The sequence below is a fragment of the Dromiciops gliroides genome, chromosome 3 (genome assembly GCF_019393635.1).
Source record: "Dromiciops gliroides isolate mDroGli1 chromosome 3, mDroGli1.pri, whole genome shotgun sequence".
Lineage (NCBI taxonomy): Eukaryota > Metazoa > Chordata > Mammalia > Microbiotheria > Microbiotheriidae > Dromiciops > Dromiciops gliroides.
Window position 1 is genome coordinate 552,080,041 of NC_057863.1, and position 17,954 is coordinate 552,097,994.

The 17,954-nt window shown below is 41.9% G+C and overlaps 1 protein-coding gene across 1 annotated transcript in view; it reads right to left on the bottom strand.

The window, feature by feature from the left end:
• Positions 1–17,954, bottom strand: part of TENM4 (teneurin transmembrane protein 4) — a 1,214,428-nt gene that overhangs the window by 639,646 nt on the left and 556,828 nt on the right. Inside the window, 1 exon segment of the mRNA XM_043992715.1 lies at positions 5,097–5,384. Coding sequence (XP_043848650.1) covers positions 5,097–5,384 — 288 coding nt within the window.

The following is a 17,954-nucleotide window of genomic DNA, read 5'->3' on the forward strand; positions in this document are numbered from 1 at the left end:
GAAAGAACATCAGAAGTTATGTAGGCCAACCCTTGCCTAGAGACAGCTGGTGACACAGGGTGCTGGGCCTAGAGTCAGAAAGACCTTAGTTCAGATATCTATTCAACATCCATATCCAACATAGACACTGCCTCGTTATGCAGCACTTAACCTTGGTGTGCCTCAGTTTCCCCAATGGTAAAACAGGGATAATAGCACCTCCTTTCCAGGGTTTTTGTGAAGATCAAATGAAATAATATGTATAAAACACAGTGTCTGGTCCATAGCTGGGGAGAAGTGAATGTTTCTTTTCCTCATTATATTAACACCCTCAAAGAGTGCTTCCCCAATGTGTGCCTGAATCTCTCTTACCATGAGGAATTACTCATTCCTGAAACAGCCCAGAATCCTTTGTCTGACATTCCAAGCATAGCCCTGGTTTTCAACCCTGCTTATCCTTTGCCCGATTCAATGAAAAACCTTTATTCTCTATCTTAGTTCTGCCCTGATTCTATCCCCTACCTAATTTCAGCAGGCTTAAGCTTTTTTTCTGAGGAAGCAGCTCATTTGGTCTGATTCTCTAGGCCTTAGAGACTTTTCAGGTGAACTCAAACAATGCTCTGTGCTAACTGGTCCTGATTAGAGCGAACAGTAAATCTCCTGAAGAGGTCTCATTATTCAGATTTGCACTGCTTTTTTCCATTGGGCTGGAATCGATTACCATGTGTGACATAGCTATGACTTGGAATAGTACAATACACTTTGAATGCACTTCAGGGGATTCATTATTTGCGCTAATTAGGGACTTTGTTGCTCTTGTTCAATTGTGGCTGACTCCTCATGACCCCATTTGGGGGTTCCTTGGAAAAAATACTGGAGTGGCTTGCCATTTCCTTCTCCAGTTCATTTTTCAGATGAGGAAACTGAGGCAAACCGGGTGAAGTGACTTGCCCAGGGTCACCCAGCTAGTATGTGTCTGAAGCTGGATTTGAACTCACTAAGATGGGTCTTTCTGACTTCAGGCCCACAGTTCTATCTACTATGGTGTCACCTAGCTGCCTCTAGTCAGGGACCTAGCAAGTACAATTGAAAAGCTGGGTGAAATAATTGGAAGGAGTGCTGGATAATAAATCAGAGGTCCTGGGTTCAAATAAAAATTTTGCCACTTTTTATCTATGTGACCTTGGAGAAGTCATTTATCTTCTCTAGGCCTCAGATTTTTCAACTACAAATGAAATCTTGGACTTGATTACTTTTACAGTGGCTTTTAGCTTTAGTGATTGATGCTTTTATAACAGTTCCATGCCATTAAGAACAGGGGCTTCTTGAGGGCAGGGATGGTTTCATATTTGTCAGCAGCTAGCAGGCTATTGATACATGTGTGTTGAGTGACTGGCTGATTTTCAGGGAACTTCTTTATAATTTATGATATTCCAACAAAGGATATGGTAAGAATATGTGTGTGGGGTTGGTTCTGTAACTGGAACTACTCAGTAGTCCTGACATGTTATTTCTGGGATCTATTTACACACTCAACCAAGATCTGGTATTAGAATTGTGGACTGACCCCCTTGACCATGTGGGATATATTTCTTTATACTCCAGAACAAACAAGGTACTCGTAACCACTTTATTCATGGCAAAAGAAACCCCTCAACTCCATGCAGCTAGGTGGCTCAATGGAGAGAGCGCTGGACTTGGGAGTCGGGAACACCCGAGCCTCAGACATTTACTAGCTGTGTGACCTTGGGCAAGTCATTTTTCTGCCTTTTTCCAGACCTGTAAAATGAGAATAGCAGCATCCACCTTGCAGGGCTGTTGTGGGGATCAAATTAGATATTATTTATAAAAAATACTTTATTCTATATAAATGTTTAATTCCCTTCCCCCTTCCATGCACCTATTAACCTACCAGTTAGAAATATGAATGACCAGCAAGGTTAAGAGAACTTTCAGCTTTGTTCACGTGGATTTGGCTGTTTCTTTCAATATGTGTGTTTATTTCTATATCTTCATACACATACGCATGCATATATAGACATAGGTAAACACATGTGTGTACATACATGTGCATGTGTACACATACATGACATATGCATACACATGCATGTGTGTATATGCCTTTTCTTTTGAGGAAAGGGGCCAGATTTGGCCAGAATGCTGTCAAACTCTTTTATTTTTTAAAATTAATTATTATTATTTTTTTTTTTGGTGGGGCAATGAGGGTTCAGTGACTTTCCCAGGGTCACACAGCTAGTAAGTGTTAAGTGTCTGAGGCTGGATTTGAACTCAGGTACTCCTGAATCCAAGGCCAGTGCTTTATCCACTGTACCACCTAGCTGCCCCCTTCTCAAATTCTTTTAAAGGCTCTACTCCTCATCTCACTGAACCCCAAATTCTGCCACTGGTCACAAATCATCACAGATTTATAGAATGTTAAGCACCTAAAGGGCCCTTAGAGAATAAAACATTGGGACTTGAAAAGAACCTAGAAATCGTTCCATCCAATCCCTCCATTTTACCAATAAGGAAACTGAGTCTTAGGTGAAGCATCTCGCCCCATCAAGCAGAGCTGAGGCTGGAAGCATAGTCACTTGCCACCTGATCAAGCAATTTTTCCTACTCTGCCAAACTGCTTTGGCTACCCTTACCCCACATGTCAATACGCAGCTGGCCACGACCCTCCTCAGGAGAGGCAGCTCATAAATTATGAAAAATGAATGCTACAGTTAACGGAAAATCAAATTTATTTGCCATAAAAAACCCCGAGCAGCATCGATTTCCATACGGCCTGCCCCACATACCCTTTTAAGCTGGAGGAATATGAGTCAATACAAGGAAGACAATAAATATTGGAGACTTTTTAATGTGCGTCTATTTTTTACTTTGCTGACTCGAATCATTCTGGTTTCTGGCAGCCCGGCTACGACTCTTCCAATATATGAGCTGACTTGTTTGTTTAGGGAATTTATTCTTTCAAATTGGAAATGGTTTTTTTGTTTGTTTGTTTTTGTGGCCAGTTTGCTCTTTGGTCCTTTCTGTATTTTCCTAGCAAACTGCTCCCTTTTCATCCTGGCCCATTAGCTGTTTAAGTCAGAACATGTGCCTAAGGAAGCCAAGGCCTTGGTTTGGATTCCCGTGTGGGTCAGTCGCTCCCTCTCAGCTTCTTGGTGTCTAGGTTGATGGGTGGAGGGGATCACACCTCTTGACCCTGCCCAGCTGTGAGTCATTGGTTACCAAATGGATTGCGCTAGAGAGTGAGGATGATTCCCTGCAAACTTTCACCTGGGAATGGATGTGCAAAGAACTATTCCTCCTCCCTGGCGAAACCAATGCTCATTTACAGAGTCTGGAATCAAATGGTAAACTGTTTAGAATACAGTACTACTATTCTTGATCAGTTAGTAGTCTAGAGTCTCTTGTCCAAATTGGATTCATCTCTAAAGACTGATAGAACTTTAGAGTTGGAAAGGACCTTAAAACATGGGTTTTAGAGAAGGAAGAGATGTTGGCATATGAAATGTCAGAGCTGGACGAAACTTTAGGGCATAGAATGGGAGAACCAGAAACGGTCTTAGGGTGTGGACTGTCAGAACTGGAAGGGGCCCAGAAGCTTAGAATATCAGTTTGAAGGGACTTTTGAGCTTGGAATTTCAAGCTAGAAGAGGCTGTAGAGCTTGGAATGTCAGAGCTGGAAGGGATTATATAGACCATGGAATGCCAAATCTGGAAGGGACTTTAAAACTCAGGCTGGTTGAACATTGAATCATAGAATATTAGAAATGGATTGGAGTTCAAAACACAGAATGTTCGAGTGAGATAGGACCTTAGAACACAGAACGGTAGATAGAATGCCAGTGCTGGAAGCACTCTTGGGATAAAGAATAAAGACCTATGGAAGGGATATAAGCCAGAATGGAAAAGCACAGAAAAATAAGCACCATCCTAGATAATGTCAATTCCAATATTTCCATTTTAAAGGGGAGGAAATTGAGGCCAAGACTCACATTTTCACATGGCTAGTCAGTAGAGCTGACAAAGTTCCAGCCTTACAGACTGAGAAGCAGCCTGGCAAAGAGACATCCACCCACTTATATTGTGTGATTAGTAAAGCATGGGGCTTTTCAGTTACTTTACAATTGGCAGACCAATAGGAGACAGAGAGGAGAAAAAGAAAAATCAAGTTTTGTGGTACTAGGCATGTGACCCTAGGCAAGTCTTTGCCTCCTTGAGGCTCGGTATACTCATTTTTTTTGGGGGGGTGAGGCAATGAGGGTTAAGTGACTTGCCCAGGGTCACACAGCTAGTAAGTGTCAAGTGTCTGGGTCCAGATTTGAACTCAGGTGCTCCTGAATCCAGGGCCAGTGCTTTATCCACTGCGCCACCTAGCTGCCCCTGAGTATACTCATTTTTAAAGTGAGTATAGTTTTGTCTATTACCCTAATATAAAGAGTTGTGAGGAAAGGCTGTTTTTCCTCATTTCCTTTAAATATTTAGGGACAATCATGGTTAAATGACTTGCTCAGGATCACATAGTTGGTAAGTATCTGAGGTGTGATTTGCACTCAGGTCCTCCTAACTCCAGGGCTGGTGCTCTATCCACTGTGCCACATAGCTGCCCCCATAATTTATAGTCTTAGAGAGTTGTCTAAGGTCACTGACAGAGGGGCTCAGTGACTTGCCCACAGTAACAGAACACAGAACAGGGAGGGGCAGGATTTGGACTCCCTGAGTTTGAACGCAGCTTTCTATCTACTCTTCATTTGTGAACCTTCAAGTATCATAAGATGTGAGTACTTATTATTGTCACCTTGCATTATTTTTCATCTGTCTCATATGTTGGAATTCTGTTCTCCCAGAAGGTGGCCAGTTCTGGGTCTTGTGCGGCCTAAGCCAGCCTTCTTTCCATGCTACCCCAGTGGCAAAGACCCAGAACCAGAACTTGGCATTCTCTCACGTGCCCTACAGAACCTGACTGGGAGATGGTCCTCCCTGGCCATTCTCATGGCTTTTTGCCACTGGCCTCGTCTTGGCCACTTCCTGGCTTCCTCCCTCCCTCCCACCAGCAAGGACTGTGCCAGGCCAGAGGATGGTGTGCTTGGCCTTGATCTGCTCACCTCCTCGGCAGAACTCGTCCGCCTCCTGGTGCACCATATCTTTGACCCGGCTGCCATAAGTCAGGCGGGCATCTTGGTCATAGGCCTTCAGGGTCTCGCTGGAGCTATAGGACTTTTGGGGTGCTTTGCCCTCTTCGCTTTCTGCCGAGGAGCTAGTATAACGGCGTTCGGTGTCCCGGCGCCTGGTCAGGGAACGGTACGGCTTCCTTTCCTTCACATCCATGGCGCTCACCTCAGGCTTTTCAGCATCCAAAACCAGAGTCCTCACAGCAATCGAATCTGAATCTTCTGTAGGGGAGAGACAAGAGAATCAGTGTGAGCTCATGCCAGGGCAATCACTTGAGGGGCCTCTTGACCCTGGGCCCCAAAGTTGTGCTCTCTCTCCAACTCTGCCTGTGTCTTTCAGGAGCTGCTGCAGGTACTGTGAGAACCCCAAACCATAGCAACTTAGAGTTGGAGGAAACCTGAGAACAAAGATCAGTAGTGCAGAGAACACAAAACGTGAGACCCTGAAAGGCCCTTAGAACACAGCATTGTAGAAAAGTGAACATGAATCTACGAGCCACAAGGGACCTTAGAATACATAATTTTAGAACGGAGAATGTAGATTTAATAGTTATGAGGGACCTTAAAACACAGAGCATGAGAGCAGAAGGCTAAAACTGGGAGGAAATTCAGAGTAGGGAAATGGAATTTTAGAGCTGGCAGAGACCTTCACAACTATCTAATCTAATACTGTCATTACATAGGTAAACAAACAAACAAAGCCAGAGGAGGGAAGGGACTTGACCACAGTCACACAGGGAGTCAGTTAATAGCAGAGTGGGGACCAGGAAGCTGGGTCTTCTTCCCCCTAACCTGGTGCCGCTGACCATTGTACTTCGCTGCCTCAGAGGGTATGAGAAAGGAAGAATAGTGACTGCTATGACTGTCAATTATAAAACAAACATAAAAAGGATAACAAAAATCACCAATCCTCTTTGTCGAATTTTTAAATTATTTTTTCTTTTGAGATTGGGTCTCCCCATCTCATTCATGCTCTAATAGTTGCTACTCAAGGCCTAGCACCACAACCGAGCACCTGACACTCTCTTTCCCACAGAGGACAATTTGTCCCTTGTCAGGCAGCCTCATGGCCCTGCCGTTCCTGCGCACTTATATCAGTGCCGGCCTTAGTGCAGACACCTGACTGGTTTACTATGGCTCAGAACACCTGATCTCCAGCGATCCACCTGCCTTAGTCTTCCATAGCAGCAGGGATCTCAGGCCTGCACCATTATACTTATGCAAGCACTTGTCTTCTTAAGTAACTTGGTAGCCACTTTGTTCTTTTTGTGAACACAGCAATAATATCAAAGATAAAGTGTCAGAAAAAGTATAGCACTCTAGTTTAGGGAAATATGTGTTCATAGCTTCTAAGTTTTAATTAAAGAAATTGATTTTAAGGTTCCCAAAAGATCTCTGGTTAGACCCAAAGAAGTCATCCATTTGTCTCAAATTTCTGTTGCAAAGCCTAGGCAGAGTTTGCATTGCCCAGGTTCATTTAATAGTGAGTAAATGAAGCGTAACGATTGGAATGACGCCACCTGCTGGATACTTACTGTAGAAGAGTTCTGCCCATGAAGCGAAGGTCTTTGAGGGCAAGACCAGGAGTCTTTTCTTTGGTGGGAGGAAGTGACGCGGACAGACCAGGAGTCTTTTCTTTGGTGGGAGGAAGTGATGCGGACTAGTGGGAGGAGGAAGGAAGAGACTGGCGCTGACTCTGGGGCTCTTTCCTTTGGACTCTGGTGGAGAGCGGAGCTAGAAATGTGTTCTCCCTTTAATAGATAGGAATCTAGGCCTTTCTCTCTCTCTTTACCAAATTCTTATTCTCTTTAATAAATGCTTAAAAGTCTAACTCTTGCTAAAGCTTATAATTTATTGGCGACCACTCATTAGATATTTTAGACAGATTAGCTAGAATTTTAGCCCTTAACAGATGGCTGACCACGGAGAGGAAAGCTAACCCTCAGTCTTCTGATCTTCTGGTTGGGTAAGAAATTTCCCCTCCCTCTCCCTTTAACTGCTAAGTACTGGTGTACTGGCTGTGTTTTCCTTTAAATTTTTTCGAATGGACCTTTTAAACTCCCTAATTACCCTATTTTTGATTTTGGTCTGTTTAACCAGACAAATGGGAGATAAGATCATGTTAATGCTTTGTTTTTCTGGATTTTCTATTTTTCTTTTTCTTTTTGTTAAAAGAGCCAGCAACTTACTCACACAAGGAAATATCTCTCCCTCTCCCAACCATGCTTTTTCAGAGAAACCTGAAGAGATTCCTGAAGCTTTTCCCAGTTCTAATACTAATTGTTGCTTTAATTTTGCATGCCTGGAGGCAATGACCCACCCTCTAGAAGCTTTTAATCCCCTAGCACCTGGAGGCAAAGTGGGGGAAGAGGAATCCAGGCCTGAGTTCAAAATCAAGTATGATTCAAATTGTGCTGGTCCCTCCCCTCCTCTCCAGACCCCACCCTCTACTCCTCCTATGGCCAAGCCCATAGCTTCCCCTGCCTGGGAAGTCCAGAGATCTGATGCGCATGCTCACCTTTTTCTAACTACATTTGCAGCTTCAGGCTCAGCCCTTCCCCAGCCTGGCTGTGCTTCTGAGACAACCTTAGAAAACCCTTTAAATTCCAGATATGCTCGATTTGTTCATAATTTTGCTAACCTGCTTTTGTCTTTAATTAGTAATCTTATAAAGCATTTGTATGGTGAAAAGACTGACAGACAATATAGAGGGGTTAAAGAAGAAAAACTTAAGCTGAATAAGAATGACAATCATCACCATAGTTCAAGACTCTGCTTCTTTTGCCATGGAAGGGTACATATTTTACAGAAATGTAGAAGTAAGCAGCAAGGTATTGATATGAGTATTGGGGATTTTAGATATTGGAATCAAAAGTGTTCTGAATTCACTCAGAGTAATAGTATCAGTTCAGAGGTTACATAGGATTTCTATGCTATTACATATGCATTTTGAAATTAATGGTATGGGTTTATTTTCATAGAGATTTTCATGCTTTTGAGATTGTGTCTTATACTTAGTTTTTAAAACAAGGAGAATATTTGTAAAAGCTTTTTAGTCATGTGATCAAGTTTATATTTTATAATACTCTTATTAATATTAAGTTCATGCTCATTTAGATTTCCTTAGTTTGAATTTCACTGTATTTTATTGTTCCATGCGTATTTTCTTCTATTCATTTATCTAATTTTTAAAAATTGCAAGATGGTTTTGATTTCATAATACAATGTTAATTCTAGGAGTATCGTGCTCCCATATTCTGAGTTGTTTGTTTTTGTTATTTTTTCTCAACTGATTATTTGATCAAATTCTTTAAAGCATTTCCCTGGCAAATTGGTTGCCATGGCAAGTGTAAATTGATTCTAGAAGTATTATTTTTGATAAGCATATTTAAAAAAAAAAGAGGGGAATGTTTGTAAAAGTTTTCTTTTTTCAAAAAAGTTTTCTTTAGGATTGTGTTGTGCTTTAACTTGTATTTAAATATGTTCAGATTTTTCAAAAAAGTAATTGTATACTAAGTTAAAAAAAAGGGGTATTATTTGAAATTGTTGCATAATTATATATTATATATTGTGTTCTGAGTCAAGATGTATTCACATTTTTTGCAATCATTTATTATCCTCAATTTTTAAATCCATATGAGATTTTAAATTATGGGAATTTATCATTTAAGACATTAATTGCCGTTATTCTGAGTTATCAGATGCCAGTTGGCCAAGATGCCATCCAATCACAAAATGAGAAATACATGTAAGAGCAGACACTGAACTGTCACATGAGGGGAGACATGCATGAAGTCAAGGTATGGCCGAGGGAACGGCTTTTGACAAATGTTGAGGTTGGATTCTCTTGGTTTAATATTTTATTCTCTTTTTCCCTACAATATTGTACAGATGGCTGGAAGTATTGATCCCACCCATCTCACTTCTACACCTGGCTTCTATGCTCCCTCCTATTTGCCTGATGCCATGGACCATCTCAATCCCATGCATCTGATTAAGTCTGACACAGTTTCCTCCAATATGTTCGGTGGCATGGACATATATTCCATCCACCTATTTTAAACCTGGCATACTGCATGGGCAGTATATATTGCTTAAGTGTGGGAATGCTCATATCCTATCATTTCTCTGTTCTTTTATGGTAACCCCCATAATTATCTCAGGTGTCATGATAAATACAGTGTTGAATTTGGCCTTGACACCTGTTACCAATTATATTAGATTTTTTAATTTCTCATAATGGCATGAGGATAATTAGGCAGATGATGCAAAAAGTGATAAAACAAAGATAAAAATTATTTTTATTAATTAATATTGCAGCAATTGTCTTCTCAATTACCCTCCATAAGGGGGACTATAGTAATATTATAATTTTAAAGAATGTTTCAATTTTTGTTTTATTATATGTTTCATGTGTAACAACTAAGATTATGAATTCCCTTAGACATGTTTTTGAGAACTTTCATTGTTTGATTTGATTATTGACAAAACTATTTTAAAGTTGTGTTAAGCTCAATTTTGTAGGAAATTTCCTGGCTGATTACCAGTATCCACACATCAACCCCTGAAAAGACTTCCATTCCACGACTACACCTAGAGGACATCTGAGAAAAGACTTTCAGAGACTTTAAATGAACAGTTTTGTTTTGTTGTTGTTGTTGTTGTTTTTTCTCTTTTCTCTTTCTGTTATAATATACACCATCTGTAACATGTATTCTCTGCAGAGGCCCTCCCTTTGCAAGACCAATGTCAAAGCGTCGGTTCATGAGGACAAAAAAGAAATCGCCCCTCTGGACAAAACTTTCCTCTCTTCCTTTTCTATATTGTTGTTCACATATTATTAGTTAGCAATAGTTATTATATTGTTTTTACTGTTCCGTCAAGGAAACATTTTGTTTCTTGAGGAACAACAGGGGGGACTGTAACGATTGGAATGACGCCACCTGCTGGATACTTACTGTAGAAGAGTTCTGCCCATGAAGCGAAGGTCTTTGAGGGCAAGACCAGGAGTCTTTTCTTTGGTGGGAGGAAGTGACGCGGACTAGTGGGAGGAGGAAGGAAGAGACTGGCGCTGACTCTGGGGCTCTTTCTTTTGGACTCTGGTGGAGAGCGGAGCTAGAAATGTGCTCTCCCTTTAATAGATAGGAATCTAGGCCTTTCTCTCTCTCTTTACCAAATTCTTATTCTCCTTAATAAATGCTTAAAAGTCTAACTCTTGCTAAAGCTTGTAATTGATTGGCGACCACTCATTAGATATTTTAGACAGTTTAGCTAGAATTTTAGCCCTTAACAGAAGTATTGCTTAAATTAAAGAGGCAGCAAAGAAGACAGCAATGGACCTGGAGTAGCAAGAAATGGGCTTAAGTTCTTAACTTTATTGTGTTATGGATCCCTTAGACAGTCTCAAGAAGCCTGTGGATTGCTTCTCGGAATGATATTTTTAAAATGAATAAAACAAAATATATAAGATTAAAAGGTAACCAATTACATTGAAATAGCTATTAAAATATATTTTAAAAGCCACTAAGGTTACAGTCCCCAGGTTAAGAATCCTATTTCAGATTGACCAATCTACCTCCATCAACCTGAATTGAGTGCCTGAAAAGCTTGAAGAATCTAGTTCATGACATGGGAGATGGAAAGAATAGCTCCTCCCCCACTATTTCATAGGGGCATCTAGGTGGTACAGCAGATAGATTGCCAGGCCTGAAGTCAGGAAAACTCATATTCCTGAGTTCAAATCCAGTTCCAGACACTAGCTATATGACCCTGGGCAAATCACTTAACCCTGGTTGCCTCAGTTTCTTCATCTGTAAAAAGAGCTGGGTTTTGGAAATGGCAAACCACTCCAGTATCTTTGCCAAGAAAACCCCAAATGGAGTCACAGAAAGTTGGACATGACTGAAAAATGACTCAATAACAAGTATTTCACAGGGTTGCTGCAAAGGATTGGGTTGAATAATAAATCTACGGAATTTTTCATCTCTAAACTTTTTAATATTGTGACATCTGTAACTTCTTAGGCATGGGTAATTAATTTCTAAAAATATAGATGGAAACCCTATATAAAAGAGTAAAGCTGATATAGTTGATAAAGAATTGACATAGTTCAAATATTCACCACTCTGTGGTTGACCTGGTGAGCCTCACCAAATATAACCAGGATGATCTTCTTACAGCAGATACTGGACATACATGCTAAGACCTTCCAGGTTGGTAGGACCCACCTGAGCCTTTGAGAAACTACAATCATCTCTAGACCACAGTGAGGCCTTAACTATTTAAATGGAAGTTATTTTTATTATGGGTATATCATTATAATTATTAATATCAGCACCATTCCTTCTTTAAGGAATCTGAACACCAAAGATACCAGGTAGCAGTCAAAGGTTCTGCAATTAGCAAGATTTAAAAACACACACACACACACACACACACACACACACACACACACACACACACACACACACACACACACTTGCATTCCTTGTTATTTAATCAGAGGCCAAGAAGGGAGACTCATTTAGAATTTTCTTTATTTTCTTCTCCTCTCTCTCCTCCCTCTCCCTTTACTAACTCTTCTGGTGAGTCTTCTGATAATTGGCATTTTTTTCCTTCTTGAAATTGTATTTCTACATATTTTTGGGGTTGACATATATAAGTAATTGCTATATACTTGCCTTTCCTCTTCCACTGGACAGACCCCTAGATGGCACAGTGGCTATAGCTCTAGGGCTGGAGTCAGGAGGACTCATTTTCCTGAGTTCAAATTTGGCTTCTGACATTTATCAGCTGTGTGACTCTGGGCAAGTCATTTAACCTTGTTTGCCTCAGTTTCCTCATGTGTAGAATGAGCTGGAGAAGGAAATGGCAAACTGCTCCAGTATCTCTGCTAAGAAAACCCCAAAATGGAGTCACGAGGAGTCAGACACAACTGAACAACAACCTCTTCTGCTGGTACAATATAAGCTCCCCAAAGCCAATGATGCTTTCAATATTTCTCTTGGCATACCCAGCCAATGGGCGCAAAGTAGGTGCCTAAATAAAATGTTTGTTGGATTGACTAGCCTTCTTTTCCTTTCTACTCACTCTCTTCCTCCCCCTTCTTTTCTGGAGGGGGAAGTCCTTTGCCTCTATTCTAGGAGGATACCATTTTCATCTCAGTTCTACTTCTTTCTGCAATTCAGGCTTCAAAGAGTAAATCAGCAAATATTTATTTTTATGACCAGGCAGGGCGTTGGCGATGTTCCGCTTGACATTTAGCATCAGTGGAAGGAAGAAGTCCAGAGGAAAGAAATGTGCGGAGGGAAGATAGATCCCCTCAGGCCAGCAGGCCCACTCAGGGATGATACAGCAGAGGTCTTCACATCAGAGTCACACGATGCTCTCTAAGGCCTTTATCTTTTCTTTTTTTTTCCTAAGGCCTTTTTCATGCTCCAAATTATATGATCCTTAGACTCAGAATCAGCAGACTCATCATCGCAGGCTATGACAGTGAGTGACCTATGGGAGGCAATTCTATCTCCAGGTTCTCATTGGTAATATGGCAGGATTGAGCTAATGACATGCAGGTCAACCTCTTTGTTTTACAGAGGAAACTGAGGTCTAGAGAGGCCAAAGCAACTTCTTCAGAGGTCACACAATTAGTTTGTACTAAGCGTAGACTAGAAACTAGTAGTCAGTCAGCAAGCATTTATTAGGTGCTTATTATGTGCCAGGGACTATAATTATTAAGGATACAAAAGAAAGGCAAACAATACAGTTCCTGCCCTCAGGGAGTTTACTTGTATAAACTGTACTCAAAGACATCACATATACACGTATGCATGATAAAAATGGCATAAATGTAAGGTAATCTCAGAGGGAAGGTACTGGGTGGGGGGAGGTACCAGGAAAAGCCTGGGTGGGATTTAAGATGAGGCCTGAAGGAAGCCAAGAGGCAGAGGTGAGGGGGCAGAGCATTTCCAGTTTGGGGATCAATGAATTGTCTATCACTGGAAGTTTCCAAGTTGTATCTGGATGATCACATGCCAAGGATATTATAGTGGGGATTGAAGAGACAATCTGTTAACGGCCCCTTCTTCCTCTCAGAGTCTAAGAGTTGATGATCCAGTCAGGGAACTGCTTAAGAGCCTTTGGGCTCTTTGGGGAGCACAGTGGTAAGTTCCAGGGTTGGTCCTGTGACCTGGGGACAAGGGTATGGGGAAAAGATGAGCACTTAGAAGATGATGTCAATGGGGCAACTAGGTGGCACAGTGAATAGAGCACCAGCCTTGGATTCAGGAGGACCTGAGTTCAAATCTGGTCTCAGACACTTGATACTTACTAGCTGTGTGACCTGCTGGGCAGATCACTTAACCCTCATTGCTCCGCACAAAAAAAAAAAAAAGAAAAAAAATGAAAAGAAAAGAAGAAGAAGATGCTGTCAAGGCAATAACTGTTACTAGTCTTAGGACAGCTGTCCTCACCCAGCCCCCTCATTTATACTGTGCTCAAGGCCTCAGGCTGTTGGCCACAAAGTCCAAAGCAAAAGACTTTTCCAGGGACATCAGACACACGAGTACCACTCTCATGGGGAAAGCTATTTGGCAGCCTGGCTCTCTGCATCTGCCATGTTCTTCTGCGAAAAGGTCCTGGGTGTCTTTGGCTTTCTTGTTCTCTCTCCTTCTGGTGCTCAGCTCTGGGGCCATGATATAAAGCATGATGTAGGAACACCAGTCTAGAAGTTCCGGTCCTCTGCCTTTTATCATTTACATATAGACAGACTAGAGTGAGAAGTAGGCTGGTGCCCTCATCACATTTAACAGTAGCAACTGCTGTCTTTTTGCTCTTATAGCTTAGAGGCCCTGCCTCCCTTATTGGGTTAGCATGATGGGGGAAAACAATCCAGAGAATCTTTTTTAGGGTGAAATTGATGCTTCTGAAACTTAAAACTCTGGTGGATATATCTTAAGAGAAAAAGGAGGAAAACAAAGAAAGAGAAGGAAAGAGAGGAAGAGAAGGAAAAGGAGGAGAAGTTCCTTTGATCAATGGAGATTATCACAGCAATACATATGGTGGTATAATTATTAATAAACAAAATGGTGTCTTTGGAGACTTGTAAGAGAAAAACAACAAGAAACATATATATTGTTGTTTGAGCCTTTAGCAGGTGCCAAATGCTGTGCTAAGCCCTGGGGATACAAAATGAGATAGTCTTTACCCTCAGGAAGTTTGCATTCTAATATGTTCAGACAATACATTAAGGGGAGCTAGAAATCAGGTCAGAGGAGAGAGGGAAGGTTCTTAAGCTGGGGGCCAGGCTGCTGTTTAGGCCAGGAGAAGTCAGGAGGTGGGGGATGTAGAGCCAAGAAGAAAGAAAGCACTGGCCAGGAACCTCCCATACTGGGAGTATGGGCTAGGGACAAGCCAATCAGGAGATTAGGGCTCTGGGCAGAGGCATCTCCAGGGTGGTAAGGTTGATGCTGAGGAAGTCAAATTTAGAGGGTGAGTCAAGCTGGGGGTGTCAAATTTTGTCTTATCAAAGGCAGTATCAGATTACTGACGAAGAACTGAATTTTCCCAACACTAGACATTCTCAGAAGCAGAAGCTGGAGAAACAGTTTTCAGGGATGCTAAAAAGAGTCCTGCATCAGGCAGGGGCTGGGACCAAATGACTTCTAGGATTCCCTCCTGCTCTAAGAGTCCGTGCTACTATGAACAGTTGTTATGGGGTAATTAAGGCAAGATGCACTTGCAGTGGTCGACTGAACCAAAAACAATCCTACCCTGCAACCAGAATCCACAAACTGGAACTGTGGTGGTCTGTAATTACTACTGGTCACCAAGAAGCTTCGGAAGAAGCCAAAAATATACTGGGAAATTTATCCAACTCCTGGAAGGGCTAAACTTTTATAAGCTTTTTATAAACAAGGAAGATGATTTTTAGTTCTTTGCAGGTCAAAATAGCATCATAAATCTTTCAAGTGCATAGCTGCTTTCCTCTGAATGCAAGGGGGAGCGGGTTTTACCACTTGATAATGTCCTCTGAGAGAGTGGATGTAGGGGGAGGAGGTGATTGCGTGAATTCAATTCAATTTAAAAATATTCATTAAGTACCTACTATGTGTAAGGTACTGCCTTAGACAATGACAGAGTCCTTACCCTGAAGGGCCTCACAGCCTATTGAGGAATACAGCAAGCAAACAGGAGTAAGTATAATATTAATAATAATGATAATAAATGTTGATAATAATAATGATGTAATATTTGTAAAGGGTTATGAAAACCTTAAAGCACTACATAAATGCTGGCTATTATGACTAAGTATAAAATAAGAGAACAACTGGGCAGATCAGGAAACGCTTCCCAAACCTAAGCTGTTGGGGTTCAATCTGTCTGATTCTTCTTGGCAGAGATCCATCCTGGAGTAGTTGACCATTTTCTTCTCGAGCTCATTTCACAGATAAGGCAACTGAGGCAAATAGGGAGAAATGGCTTGACCAGGGTCAAATAGCTAGGAAGTGTCTGATGCCAGATTTGAACTCAGGAAGATGAATCTTCTTAACTCCAGGCCCGGCACTCTATCCACTGTGCCACTTAGCTGCTGCAAATCTCCTACCTATAGAATAGGTCTATACCACCCATTTGGCAAACTTAATTTAGTAAGAGTTCAATTTGCTTATGCATTCTACCTCCATTTTTTTATTTCCTGGAAGTAGGGTAGATAACACTAGAGAGGGAGTCAAGAGATTTAAGATCTAACCCTGGCTTGGCCACAAATTAATTAACGATCCCTTGCACAAATCACTTTCCCTTTCTGGGCTTATAGTTTCTCCTCTGAAAATATGAGGGAGTTGAAAAGAACACTGTCAAAGGGCCTGTTAAGCTCCCATGTTCCATGTTGGAATGGCTCTAACAGTTCCCATTTTCTACATTCTAAGTTCCCTCCCAACTCTCACATTCCATGTTCTAAGGGCTCTAAGAGTCCTCTGTGTCCCTCCCAGTTTTCACATCAAGTTCCCATTTTCTATGTTCTAGGGACTCTAACAGTTTCTATTTTCTAGGCTCTAAGGGCTCTAACAGTTCTCATTTTTTATATTCCACAGTTTCTCTCAGCTCCCACATTTCATATTCTAAGGGCTCTAACAGTTCCCATATTCTATGTTCTAAGGGCCCTCCCAACTGCCACGTTCTACATTCTATAGTCCCTCTTAGCTCTCCTATTCTTAAATCAAATTCAGTTGGGTGTTGAGGATCAGGGTAGACCTTTGGACATAAAACCCTAGGGAGGTAGAGACCCCAGAATCTGCAATACCACCCTCTGGGGGAGAGAGACAGAGCCCTCAGGGAAAGTGCCGTAGGCTGGAACCCTGAAAATTGCTTCTGGGAGAGAAGGCCAAGGGAGGGGGAATGGTTGTGGCTGCCCTTGCTTGCTAACTAGGTGCTAAGTAAGCTCAATAGTTTCCACCTGTTGATGGGGTACAAGTGTTATCAGAGGAAGAGAATAGAGCACTGGGTTTGGCGTTCTGAAGGCCTAGTTTTGAATTAGTTGTATGACCCTGCAGAAGTCATTAAAATTTTTGGTGCCTCTGCTTCTTCATCTTTAAAAAGAGGGGATTGGGGGCAGCTAGGTGGCACAGTGGATAGAGCACCAGCCCTGGATTCAGGAAGACCTGAGTTCAAATCCGGCCTCAGACACTTACTTACTAGCTGTGTGACCCTGGGCAAGTCACTTAACCCCAATTGCCTTACCAAAAAAAAAAAAAAAAAAAGAGGGGATTGGAGTTGATGCCCTCTAAGGTCCCCTTCCAGTCCTAGATATATTATCCCTATGATGTCTTGGTCTAAAGACCCATCACCCTACCCTAGTTCCAGCTCTGTTCCTTAATCCCAAACCTGCCTCTTGGGTGGATCTGATTTCATTTTTAAATCACTTAATTTCTTTAAGTCTCATGAATTGTACCCACCCACCTAAGTACTCTGCTGAATTTATTTTTAATGAATAGGCTCTTTAATCAGAACCTGTGATTGATTAATCAAGTCAGCTTGTGCAGTCCCCTGTGCTGGGACAGCCTGGTGAGGGGATGGCAAATGGAATGATTTATTTCAGAGCCACATGTCTGAAGATAAACAGCCATCAATCAAATGGGCTGGAAGGAAATATGACACCGGGAAAGAGTTTCCCGGAAGCCTGAAGTCTCATCCCTGGCAGCAAAGCAGGTGGTCTCCCCCAGCTAGCTCCTGTTCCAAGCCTAATCAAACAAATTAGCAGAAGTGATAGACTGGATGGGCATCTGAAGGTGGAATAGGGAAGGAGCCTTCCAAGTTCCTGTCGGGAGATGAGTCACAGAGGGGCAACCAGCCCCTGTATGTGAATCCTCAGTGAGAAAGCCATGACACCAGAGGTCTCTTCATAGCCTCTGTTTCCCCATTTGTCACATGTGGGCTGTGACACTTGAACTGTTAACCTTCTGTAAACTTTAAAGTATTACACCAGTGTGCTCTACCGTTTTATCTCTGAAACCAAGGAAAGGGGCCTAGCCAGTCACTGCGGATGGTTCTCCTTAGCACACGGAGGAGAGACCTTAATTAATAGCAGACAGCAGCATCAGTCACTATCACAGAAAGAGCATCTGGCCTGTCTTTGTCTTCGTCCATCTGCCTCTTCTCCCTCAATCCATCTTGGCAAAAGATTCTCAGCTTTCTTCCTTTAAGACAACAGCTCAAGCACCACCTTCTAATTGAAGTCTTTTCCCATCTCCCTCCCTTCTCCCACTGCTCTCCAAAGTGTTAACTTAGCTCATAACTACT